At 31.0% G+C, this 13,374-nt stretch overlaps 1 protein-coding gene across 7 annotated transcripts in view; it reads right to left on the bottom strand.

Moving 5' to 3' along the window:
* LOC117179492 (very low-density lipoprotein receptor-like) overlaps positions 1-13,374 on the bottom strand; it is an 89,781-nt gene that overhangs the window by 20,415 nt on the left and 55,992 nt on the right. For all 7 annotated transcript variants that reach the window (XM_033371351.1, XM_033371352.1, XM_033371353.1 and 4 more), the window contains exon 3: positions 3,689-3,811. In XM_033371351.1, the coding sequence (XP_033227242.1) occupies positions 3,689-3,811 (123 nt within the window). The remainder of the gene's footprint in view (positions 1-3,688; positions 3,812-13,374) is intronic.

Here is a 13,374-nt window from a genome sequence, read left to right as displayed (position 1 = left end):
AAAAAATTGTTTTTAAACTTTTATTACGACTTTCCTCAACGTCATCCGTCCAGAAAATATTCCGAATATTTAAAAGTGGTAAAATCAGCATAGCAATTAAAATTTATCCTTTCGTGGTGTCCTTGTTTTGAAACTATAATTAATAATATAAAAACTTTCTTTTGGATATATGTAATTGAATTTCAAAAAAGTTCTGGATGGGCACTTCAAAATAAAGTTAATGGAACCGCTAAATATGTAATAACCACAATGTCCTAGTTACAAAGTGAGAACTAGAAACTTTAATTTTAAGGAGATATGCAATGATCGCTCACGAAATGGCTTCGGGCGTTTTGAGGGGTAAACTTTTGATGGTCATTTCTCGTTTAATATTAGGATCTCAGTTTTTAGATTTCTCATTTTGTAATAGGGTATAGACATTAATATGAAGATAAAAATAATAAATTGTAAAAATATCACCAGAAGATAAAAAACGTTATTCCTTTTTTTTTCAAGAAAATAGACAAAATTGCTATTGATTACAATTTTCCATTGAAGGAAAAATATTCTTCACCTTCAGACAAATCTGTTAGGAATTTGAATTTTTTGTGACAAATTCTTTCGTGGCAGAAAAATTGGTCGTTCCCTATTTCAAATTTCAATAGTGACTCAAAAGTGAGCACACGTCATTTATACTAGTGTCCAAGTACAGAACAAGGTCCAGAAATACTACTGATCGTTCGAAATTTCCTTATAAGTCTCCAATGACAAACCTTCTCCCATGAAAGAAAATCTCATGTCTTCCAATTTCTATTATAAAATCTCTTCCTGGAATAATCAAAAGTTAATTAAAATATATCATCAGCAATCAAAAAGATAAAGATTTTAATACAGAACCAAAGATATTTAGTATTTCAATCCTTTTGACAATTTAGGATTCCTATCTTTAAGTTTACTTATTTTTCTATCTTATACAAATTTGCATCAAATTTCTTGGCCGCAAGAGAGAGAACTTCTAGAGATCTCTTGAGACGACGAAAGCTGCTTAAATTGAAGAAAAATACAGAAAATATATTTTCAAATAGTTTCACAAATTGTCCAAAGCAGCTTAATTTTTTTCATTTCCAAGAAAAGTAACAGGCAATCATCTGACAAGAATTTAATGTTTTCAGGTCTTTAATTTAAAGCAAAAACGTTTTCTAGAAGCCTATGTGAAATTTATAGAAGGTACTCAAGCAAAAGAAATATTTGCATTACAAAAAGTTTGGCTACCTACAAAACAATGTATTTAAATTTCTTCGGCTTTGATGAATTCGAGTGAAGCAAGAATTGAATTTTCTCCTTTGAGGAAATACAACTTGCTTGGGTCGACTGACTTTTGCCACTAGACCTTTGTAACCGGAAATTTGATGCAATTTACATAGTTTTAATGCAAAACGTTCATTTAAAATCGACATGCAATGGTGCCAAACATTGTTTGTCTCATTAACAATGTTCTGACTGATCCACGGTTTATTGAATTTCACTGTTGGTGAAAATTTGTTTCATCCAGACGAACAAAGTGAAATTATTTGACTAAACAATTTGAAAGGATTCATTTATTATTAAATCCAACGAGTCAAAGTAAAATTCGATTTGGAAAAAAATGTTCGGATGTGATTCAAATATTGAAAACTTTAGAGGCTTAGCATTAAGCGCAAATCTTGAATTCAGGATTTTGAACGATTCACCAATTTAAACTAGTATTAGCAAGAAAAAATGTAAGATAACTTTAGAATTACAAAACCCCTACTTTGCCTGAAAAAGAAAACATATTAATTTCTAATTAAAAATCTATATATCGTATAAAAAATAATAATTTTCTAAGCAATACATATGACCAAAGATCGTTTTTGGAACTTTATTCAAACTTGACCTAAAGTATTTACTAAAATAATTACAAATTGATCTGATCCTGTAGTTGTATGTAATTTAAATTAATTTTGATTCCAAAAACGATGTTTACATTCTCGTCATAATGCAAAGGTATTAGTTTTGCGTGAAAACTATCACGGATTTGATAAAATCTCCACGTTTTTAGAGTCCAAAAATAAAGGTTTAGTTCGTTAACCAGTCTTTTTTTTTACCAACAGTTCTCATTTTATTTACCACAAAAACTACTCAAAAATAAAAAAATGTACTTTGCGGTCAAACTATGCAAGACACCAAAAAATGAAGACATAAAATTGTTCATCCAGAGAAATTCTTGAAATTTGTGATTGACCATTTTCGGATAGGACGCGACTCGAATCCATTTGAAATCATGCAGACACTACAAGCCGCAGTATGTCTTAACGACGAAATACGTTGTTTTTAGAGGAAATTAGGCGGCACGTATTTTTCCGATTTGAGAGTAAAAAATTCCATGAAGTTGCGAGAATTGAAATTTTGACGTTTATTAAAAAAAAACATATATTTTTTTAAAACTCCTATAGTTTTTGACATAATTCAGAAAGCTACAAAAAATAATGAACACAAAATTTTTCGTATCCACAAAAGTTCTCCAAAAAATCCCTGCTTCTCTTTTATCATATTTTGTTTCGTTTAAGATAAAAATTAAAAAATTCAATTTTCCGGGGAAAAAATTCTACCAGCCTCAAAAATGGTTTAGCCTAAATAACACTAATAGAGTGATAACTGATAAGTAAACTGTATAAGTATCCGTAAACTGACAATGTCTTCTCAATATGAACAGAAACTTTAAAATAATCTTTCAAAAAATAAAAAGGTGAAGTTTTCCAGAAAATCTTCTTTTCAATGTTTTAAAATTTCGAAGAATAAAAAATAAGAAGATTTTATTAAAAACTTTACATTTTTTATTTGTTGCAATACTCTAAAAAGTTTTTGCTCGTATTAGGAAGGCACTCTGGTCAGTTTTATCACTTTTCTCCTAAGCAAAACAAGATGTCAGAAAATAGAAAGAGCAATTTTTTGGGGAACTTTCTGGATATGCAAACTTTCATATTAATTTTGTGTACCTTTTGTTGTTACCAAGAAAATTCGAAAACTCAATTTGACGTAAAAAATCGCTTTCCCAAAAAACGGTTTAGTCCGGAAACAACTCATAGTAGGTCTTCCTTATAAAAGACAAAATTCAACAAAAAAATCGGCAAAAAATATAAGTAAATAAAACAAAATATTTCGTCGCTGAGAGATTATGCGACTTAAAGAATATAATCTTCCTATTTTAAAATGGATTCTGCCCTCGTATTTTTCATTTGAATCGTAAGAAATAACTTTATAAATAAAACATTTTAATTTTGAAGTATCGACAACAAACAAAATAAAATGTTTAATGAAAAAATTGTTCACCCAGAAAGAGTCCCTAAATTTGCTGCTGACTATTCTCTGATAATAGGCATATTTCTTGTTTTATTCTTGAAAAATAAAATTTTAAAACTGGTTAATTTACGGGAAAACGACACAAGATAAAATAAAATGATTTACAAATGTGCTACTGATTATTTTTTCATAAGATACGTAATTTTAACTGTAATCCTGAACAAGGCCAGTTAAAACATCGAATTTTAATTTATGGATAGATTACAACATAAGGGTGCGCGCCTAAACTTGCGGGCGCGGGCACAGCGCGCAACGAAAACCTGCCCGCGAGGCAAGGAGATTTCTTGAATTTAATTTGAAAAAAATGTCAAATAAAAAATGAACTCACTGCAAACGAGTGAATTTTCGTCAGATCCATCAGGGCAGTCTTTTTCTCCATCACAGTGCCAATTTCCAGGAATGCACCTTCCATTGCTGCACTTAAATTCCGTCTCCTTACATTCTTGTTGGTCTGAAATTACAACAGGCGTAAGAGTTGTTGTTCCATTTTTGCTCTCATCAGAAAGGCAAAGGGATGCACACCACAACGCGAACAAGAGACACAGTCCTTTATTTTTCAACATTTTTAAACGAGTTTCTCCCTTTCTTTGTGGAGAAAAAAGCTATCAATTTCGAAAAATATGTTTACAAACTTATTTATATAATTTATTAATAACAATCCCAGTCCGAATCTCTCCTACTATTTTATTTCTCCATTTTTCATCCTATTCAATTATTATTATAATTTAGAACTTTTGTCACTTTCGAGTTCACTCCACAGATTTTTTCACTTTATAAAATCACTTCCCTCCTGCTTCTTTCTTGATTTGAATTCCAAATTCAGAAACTTTAAAACTCAGAAACATTGTTTGGACTTTTTAAAAAAGTCTTGAGTTATTGACTTTCGGAAAGTTAGAAAGAAGTCGATTATTCGATTTGCAATTTATCTTCCTAAGTGAAACCCGATTTCAATCCAGCACATTCTGGTCAGACAGTTAACTCCGAGCACCTCTGTCTGGTCCAGAAGAACATCTTTCATTGGAGGTCCATCGCAAATTTTTTTCTCTCCCTTTTCGATTCGAGAAATTGAATTTTATATGATATAAATTTAAAAATAAAGAAACGGGACCGGTTCGATCCACTCGCTTCAGAAGTCGCGGATGCTGTAAGGCCCCGAGACTCAAGTCCCTATTTATGTATCCACACACACCCAGTCAATCCTGTCCAGTAATTTTCTCAACTGACAGCCACTCAACAAGGAAACTCTTATTCGCCACTGCAAGAACATGAAAATAAGTGAAAAAAGACAACAATTTTCAGAGAAAAGGAACGAGAGAGAACATGTGAAAAAAATGTTTAGGGGAATTTATTTTACCTTCCTTTTGAAGCTTGGAGATCAGTCTTCGTTTTACTAGCGAAATCTTCAGAAGGGATTGCGCGAGAAAAATTGACACAGTTTTTTGCAAAGTGGAATTTCCTGGGAGCAAAAAAGTGGGAGAAAATGACTGGTTGCGGAGAAAAGGTCGGACTTTTAAGTCCTTGCAAAATTTTAGTGTTTCAGTTTGATTATTAATAATTAAAAGGAGGCGTTTGGTGAAGGGAAAATTATTGAACTTTGAATCTGAGAGAAACTTCATGCTTATTTTAAAGCTTTCATTTCCAAAGTGTTCCAAAGTAAAAAGCAACATTTTCAATAATATCTAACTTTTAAAGGTATCCAATGGGGTGAAATCAAAATGCTTAAATTAATCGAATTGTTTGAGCTGAGAGGAAAAATGTTTGGCTTAGCATCCGAAAAAGGTGGAAAAGATTGTGTAAACGATAAATATCTTCTGCTCTATTTTTTTATTCGAAAATTTGAAAAAAATTTAACAAAAACTTCCTATTTGTTAAAAAATTATGGCGAATTTGTTATATGTACAAGTTTTATAAATTGTCATTGATAAAAAATGATAAATTTGAAACAAGTTTTTTGCTTTTTAAATTTTTTGAAAATATGCAAAACCATGTTTATTAGGTTGAGTCATATACACACATTATTGGAAAAAGTTGAATGTGTTGACCCTTACATTTTTCAGCTTAAACCAAAGAAATTATACACATTCAAAATTCGCAATAATTTTTGAACTAATAGACAAATTTGTTTCAATTTTCAAAAGTTTCAATTTTTAAATCAAAAAACAAAAATCAAGCTAAGAATCAATTAAATTTTGTTTTACTTATTTCGGATGTTAGCCCACACATTTTTTTCCATCGGCTCAAACGATTTGATTCATTTTAGGGTTTTTACTCCGCCATAGTAGCCATACATTAAAACAAACCCAATTTCAAAGGATTACAAATTTGAAAGTTTTAGGCACAAATTGAAAATAATTGTTTTAACAGATTTTAAAAAGTAGAAGTAATACAAATTTTAAAGCTAATTAATTTAAATACATCCAAATGAGAAAGTATTCCAAAATAAAAATGCTTAAATTATGAATTAATCTGAATATAAAAGGCACCGATATTTAAAATTGTTTCTAAATTAGAAAGGCTTTAATTTTTAAAGCAATGCACATTTAAAAGGCAGTCAAGTTGAAACCAATCCAAAAATCTGAAAGCGATTCATAGACAAAATGCAATAAAATTATAAAATCTGAAATTCAAACGAACCGAATATAATCTGCAATTAAAAATAAAGTTCTCAAAATTTAATTTAATCATTACTCTCTGAATCAAGTTTTATTTTTTTTCTAAATTACCACTTATCAAAAAATATATTTTCAATCTTAGCGCTCCCTATTTAATTCCCCAAACTGTCAACTCGATTTCTCACTTCGTGTGGACAGGATTTTGGCAATAAAAAAGGTCGGTAAAATGGAACCGGATAAGTGTCGCATAGTCTTAAAAACACCCTAAAGTTATTTTTTTTTAATTGTATGGCCTCTTGAAAGAAAGGTATCTAAATTTAAAATTATAGAAATATTTTCGTACTGAAAGTATTAAATTACTCTTAAGATTCAATGTATCCAGTAATAGAATTATAATGAAAATGATTAATTTAGTAAACGACAAAGTATAAAGCATTCTTTGTCATTAGGTGGACTTGATTTCGGTGAATATGTTCCTTGGGCTACATACGACTCTCTATAATTGGTAATTCAACCTCTGCACCCGTTTTGACGTCATCTCGATCAAATTCCAGGGTAAAAAAAAGTATCATTACGAGAGAATTAATTGCATCATTGAACTAAGATTAAACTATAGGTTCTGATCTCTCGATTATGTGTCTCGACTAGATCGATTATCGTCAAGCTTGCCTTGGATGAATAGACTCCCATGCCAGCAGGACTTTTTTCTAGCAAAATGCAAATTTAGTGCTCGTGGCTTTCTTGAACTTGAGGGTAAGGAGAATTAAAATTACCATGCAACTCGGCGAAAAATTGCACTTGCATATACATTCTTCGCAGGAATTTTATCAAATCTGTCCTTCACTTACATAGAAATGAAAGACGAAGGTGAAAAAAAGAAAGGAATTTGCATATAAAAGATTATCATCCAGTTTAAAAGTAATCTAAATTTGGGAGCAATCCAAATTTAAAAGCCATCCAAGGTTGGAACATGTCCAAAATAATAAGCGTCCAAATTTGGAAGCAATCCAAATTTAACAGACATCCAAATTTGGAAGCAATCCAAATTTAACAGACATCCAAATTTGGAAGCAATCCAAAATAAAAAGCATCCAAATTTGGAAGAAGTCCAAATTAAAAAGCCATCCAAGTTTAAACTCCTTACATTTTCATCCACTATGGTTAAAAAATAAACTTTTAACCACAAATAATCATTCTTTAACAAAAAATGGAATAATTAAAATTTCTGTTAAAACTATTAATATTTAATTAAAAAGCAAAAGAATTTCCTATAAGGCAGACAAATTTTCAACCAAAGATATGAATCCTCAACCACACAAAATAAATTCTTATAACAAAAAGTGCAATAGTTGATATTTCCAACAAATATATATTAATTTTTCATCAAACCAGTTGAATTAAAACAATGAATACGAATGTCTAAGAAACTAGTTGAATCCTCAACCAAAAAAGATTAATTTTAAAACCCCAAAAGAATAATTTTCAATAAAATAGTTGAATTCCCAGTGAGCACAAGCGTTAAAGAACATCTTTAGAACGGCTTTAAAATGTCATAAGTCAGTCCATATAACGCTCCATAAACATATAATGTTCCAGAGACGTTTTAAAGACGTATTTCGAACATAAAACGTTTAAGTAACTTCTTTTGACTTGTACGTCCAAGAAACGATATTAGGACGTTCCAATTACGTGTTAAAATGTTGTGCCCATTGGGTTTTCAACCATGAAAGAATTCTCAGTCAATAAAGAAAAGAAACGTAATACAAAATGCTGAATTTTCAAGATAAAAAAAATACAAATTTTCCACATAGTAGTAGAGTTTTTAAATAAAAAAATATGATTTTTAAGCCACAAAGTTCTAATTATCTACCAAAATAATTGAATTTTTAATAAAAAATGGCATAGCTACATTTTCAGTTTAAGAAATTAATTTTCAAATAAAAGTTTTTTTAAATAAAATACTTAAACTTTCAAGCAAACCATATTAATTTTCAACAAGTTACCATTTTTAACCAAAAAAGTGGAAATTTCTACGATAAGAGATGCATTTTCAACAAAAAAGTTGAATTTTCAGCAAAGTGCTGAATTTTCAACTAAGAAAGAGAAATTAGTCGCAAAGAAAATGAATATTCTACCACGCAAGACGAATTTACAATAGAACAGTAGAGTAAAAGAGTAACTTTTTAACTAAGCTGTTTATTTTTCAATAAAATATTAAATAAAATTAACTTTAACTTCAGTTTAGCGAAAATTCCTTTATTCTTTCAGGTCTTTCTTGACATCCCCTTACCGGTTGTAAATCCCCCTAATTTTCAGAATTCCTTAGCCTATAGCAACCCTGATTAAAATAAAACGAAAAGAATCTAATTCCAAAACCAAATTGAACGGTTTAACTTGTATTACAGAAATGCAATAGTTCTCTAAATCTAATTACTTGCAGTTCGAAAACAATCTCATTGCAAACTCATTGTCAGTGAGAATCGTTTCCAGAAGAACACCGAACTGATTTAACTTTGGCCTGAACTCCAATTGATTTTGATCCAGCCACAGGGTAAATTAGTTTCTGAATTGGTTTTATTAAAAAAATTATTGATAAATCGTTTAATCTACACTTATAAATATATTATTTGTTTATTTCGTCACATTTCGAATTGGAATACTTCCTTTCAAATTTAAATTTTAGAGCTAATTAGAATTAACTTGCGAATTAAATTAAGTTCTCTCAAACTTGTTTTCCTTTCAAAAACAAACTTCTGAACTTTGTAAATCTCTTAAGCTAATTGAAAATTTTCCAAGTAATTGACTAATGAATAACTCGAAGTCTAAAACACTACAAAAGAAATCTAATTTGAATAAAATAGGATGAATCTATCATACGCATAATAATAAATTATATCTATAAAGCCTTGTTCCTCACGAACAAAATCGTAGACAAGGTCTGGGTCCAGTGATCGATCGCCTTTACATGAAATTGACCTAGGGAGGTCGAGAGCTTTCTTTCATCCGTAAAACTTGAGCTCTAAAAAGGACTTTTATTCGCCAGCTCTTGGAGCAAAAAGGCTTGGTTGGGATTTGGCGACAGGCGGTTTTGGGGAGAGTAGGGGGAAGATTATGGCAGGTTCAGCAGGAATGTTACCAAGCAAGTGTGTCTGATAATGGGCCGTCCATAAATAATTTTGTTGAAAATTTGATATTTCTTCGTGAAAATTAATTTTCTTAAACTGCAAACATAAATATTCTATTGTTGTTTGAAAATTGATATTTTTAATTAAGAAATTGTTTCGTCCAGACATCCCGAACAAATGGTAGAGTTGGAAAAGGGCATCATTCGGGGACGACTAACCAAAATTGTGACAAATATTTGACTACTCATTTCAAATTTCGAGATGAAGAGAAACTTCGTTGAAAATTGATATTTTTTAGTTAAATATTCAACTGTTTTGGTTGAAAATTCAACTACTATTTTGTTGAAAATCTAATTATTTTATTGAAAATGTGTCCTTCTGAATTCAAAATTCATCATTTATGGCAGTTAAGTCATCTTTCTTGAACTAACAAAAATCTGGTAGTACCAACCAGAACAGAATGTTAAATATGTCTTTAGTATAAGTTCTGGTTAAAAGTATCAATATTTTTGGTTTCACAATTTCCCGGTGAGTTTTACCAGGAATTTTGATAAATTCAACCAGATTTTCTTGTGAAATTAACCAAAAATCAATACTAGATAGTTTTCTGGTATTAGCAATTTATATTCCGCTTCGCTAAAATGTCGTCTCTCCATTTGGATACATTAATAAATGGCGATAGATATAACACTCGAGGTAAAAGCAAAATATTATTGATGCATTCTGCTTCTGAAACTTCTCGTTGAGACTATTTACTTCGGGATTTTGTGTAATATGCACTTAGATCACTGCGTTCATACCCACATTCTCGAGCATTCACTTTTTTTATTTACTGCCTAAAAGGTTAATATATTCGAGAATATTTTTTGAAGACACCCGAAAAATATGTGCGTAGTTTAGAAGTACCCCTGTACCACTGGTCTGTCAAGAGACAACGCGCAGCTTTTTCTTATAACACAATTAAATTCACGGTTAACTATAATTATTTATACTTATACAACTGAGAATACATTAAACAAATCGCGATTGTTGAAGAACTGGACATTTACGACAAAGCGTCACTTGACACATCAGACAAAAGACAGATTTATGGAAACCAACGCAAGATCGCGACACTTCTGATACCAGCAATATTAACCAGAATAGTTTAACCCAGAAAAAAATCAGATTTAATTAACTACAATTTTCAAGTCGTCTTAACCATAATTTATGATTCAAATAACTAGACATTTTTTAACCAGACGCGTCTAGTAGAACTTCTTTTGAGTTTGGATGTAACTTCATCTTTTGTGCACTTTACACTTTTTTTTACACTGGAAATTTATTTGGTTAAAAATTGATCATTCTTAGTGGAAAATTATATTTGGATGATAATTAACTTTTTTGTTGAAAATTCAACTGTTTCCTAAAAAATTCGTCTTTTTGGTTGAAAATGCAACTTTTATTCGTTGAATTTAGATGGTTTTTTTTTAAGTTCACCGTTACATTAAAAATACATCTTTATAGGCTGAAAATTCAACTATATGATAAAAATGAAACTATTTTATTAAAAATGTAATTATATAGTAGTTGAAAATTCCACTATTTGACTGAAAGTTGAACTAATTTGATAAAAATCTATGTTTTGTTCATGATTCATTATTTTAGTTGAAAATTCATATATCTGGTAAAAAATGATATATTTTTCTATATAAAATATTTTTTAATGAAAACGTAGCTATTCCAGTTTTGGTTGAAAATTGTTTGCGTCTTGTCCCGAAAAGTTGGAGTTGGAAAAGGTTGGAAAAGGATGACAACTGTTTGAAAATTTCTTTTTGGCTTGAAAATTCAATTATTTTGGGTTGAATTATATTTGCTTGTTTAAAGATCAGACAATTTGATTGGAAATAAATCTTTACAGGATGAAAATTGAACTAAATGGTGTAAATATCAATTTTTTATTGAAAATTACATTTTTTTAAATTAACAATTACATTTTTTTTAAATTGAACTATTTTGTTGAAATCATCTTTTTTGGGTCACAATTGAATTGTTTTGTTAAACACTGATTGTCCTTCTGGATTCATAATTCATCTTTTTTGGTGGAAAATCTATATTTTTTGTTTGAAAATTGATCTTTTATTATTTATTATTATTATTATTATTATTATTACATAATTAAGACATTTCCCTTTCAGGGTAGGTGTGACTCACTCGGTGGAGAAGGGAGTAATGTAAGGAAGGGATATAAAATTTTTAGACTGATCCAGAATTCTCGTGTCATTTATTTAAATAACGTTCTTTCCGCAACACTGCTCCAACCCAGGTTGCTGATAGATCTCTCCAACAATCACCCCAAGTGAAGGTCCTCACAAAGTCGTTATGTGAGGTTCCCCACTTGGGTCCATTAGTATCCTAGGTCTTTAGTTTCAGGCGTCATTCACTCTACTGACACTCTTTTTATTAACTATTTGCCGCCATACTTTTCTGTCCTGCACAGAGGAAAAGATATCGCACAATGATATTGCAAAACCTCTGTATTGAAATAAAGCGCACTATGATAATGTACAAGTAGGTTCCGGAGCTTTTTAGGATAAATACTCTAACATCGCTTGTCCACTACTAGAACCCTCACACATATAATAAAATAATATAAAAATATAATGTAAATCTTGCAATGTACGATATCACGATTTTACGCTATTATAATGTGGTAATTACGATATATAGCGCAGGAATTACGGTATATATTGCAATTCTTGCAATATCGTTTTCTCCGTGTGGCATACTTCTCTAGCTTCTTTTACGCCCATGCATTTTTTCATGCAGGCTCTTGTGTTTCTGTGGCTTCTTATGTCTTTTCTAACTAAAGTGTCATTCACACATTCTAACCATTCTTTCCGCGTCTGCCTCTGGGCACGCTGCCATTTAATCCACCTTGATACACTTGTTTCGTTAGTCGTTCATTTGGCATTCTCTCAACATGCCCAAACCATCTTAACCGATTTTTTTTCCATGTGTCTACTATCGTCTCTTCTGCACCACATTCTTTGAGAATTATCTCGTTACTCACTTTGTCCATTAGAGTTTTTCCACATATTATGTGCAGAATCTCATATCAATTGCATTAATTTTACCCGTTATCTTTTTCTTGATAGGTCCATGTCTCGCTACCATATAGTACAGGCGATACAAATACAGCATTATGTATTGCTATTTTAGCTTTATTTGATACATTTTTACTTTTGATAAGGGGCCCTACTCTACCAATAACCTTCTTACCTTCGTTCATGCGTCTATCTTACTCCTTATCTGTCTTTCCATCCCTAGTAAATAAGCTACCAAGGTATACGAACTTATCAACTTGTTCAATTCTCTCATCATTCCATATAATGTTGATATTGTTTTCTCACTCTTTCCTTGGAACACTATCGTTTCTGTTTTATTTGTGTTAATCGTGAAGCCCATGCTCTTCATGTTTGCATTCAGTTTATTCAACATTCCTTGCAAGTCTTCGATTGACTCTGCCATATCCCTACTGAAAATTCCTATATAGGTTCCTATATAGGAACCTACATCGGATTCTATATAGGATTATGCATAGGAACCTATGTGTTTTACCTATAGGTGCCACCTATAGGAAATGACATAGGATCCTATAAAGGATACTATATAGGATCCTATATAGGATCCTGTATATGTTTCTGCATGGGACCATATCCAGATGCGCAGTACTATTTTATAGCACTTACAGCTGCGCAGAAGTTTTTTTCGTCCTCCAGAAGCACCTAGAGACACACGTACCATTAGGTACCATGAGGTATCATTAGTTAGGTGCCATCAGTTAGACACTATTAGGTACCTTATTAAGGAGTGTCCTATAAAGGCACCTATATAGGATCCTACGTCCTTTCCAATAGGTGGCACCTATAGGAGAAACATATAGCATCCCATGTAAAATCCTATATAGGATCCTATGTAGGTTCCTATATAGGATCCTTTATAGGAACATATATAGAAATTTTCAGTAGGGATCAACCTTATCATCTGCGAACTTTAACCCACGTACCCTTACTGTTTCGAGATCCACACCCTCTTCATTGAAAAGAGCCATTTTTAAACACTTGTTCTTCTTAATTGGAAATTAATTTTGTAAACTGACAATGTAACTACTCAATGTTTGGCCAAAAAATAATCTTCTTACAAGGAAACTATCCCAGGTGTCCCTCACCGATTTTGATGAAACTGCAATATGTTGTAATACATCGAAAAATAAGAGACACGTATTTTTTTTTATC

The sequence above is a fragment of the Belonocnema kinseyi genome, chromosome 9 (assembly GCF_010883055.1).
Source record: "Belonocnema kinseyi isolate 2016_QV_RU_SX_M_011 chromosome 9, B_treatae_v1, whole genome shotgun sequence".
Classification (NCBI taxonomy): Eukaryota; Metazoa; Arthropoda; class Insecta; order Hymenoptera; family Cynipidae; genus Belonocnema; species Belonocnema kinseyi.
The sequence above is the reverse complement of the archived record's forward strand: the minus strand, read 5'-3'. Positions and strand labels throughout refer to the sequence as shown.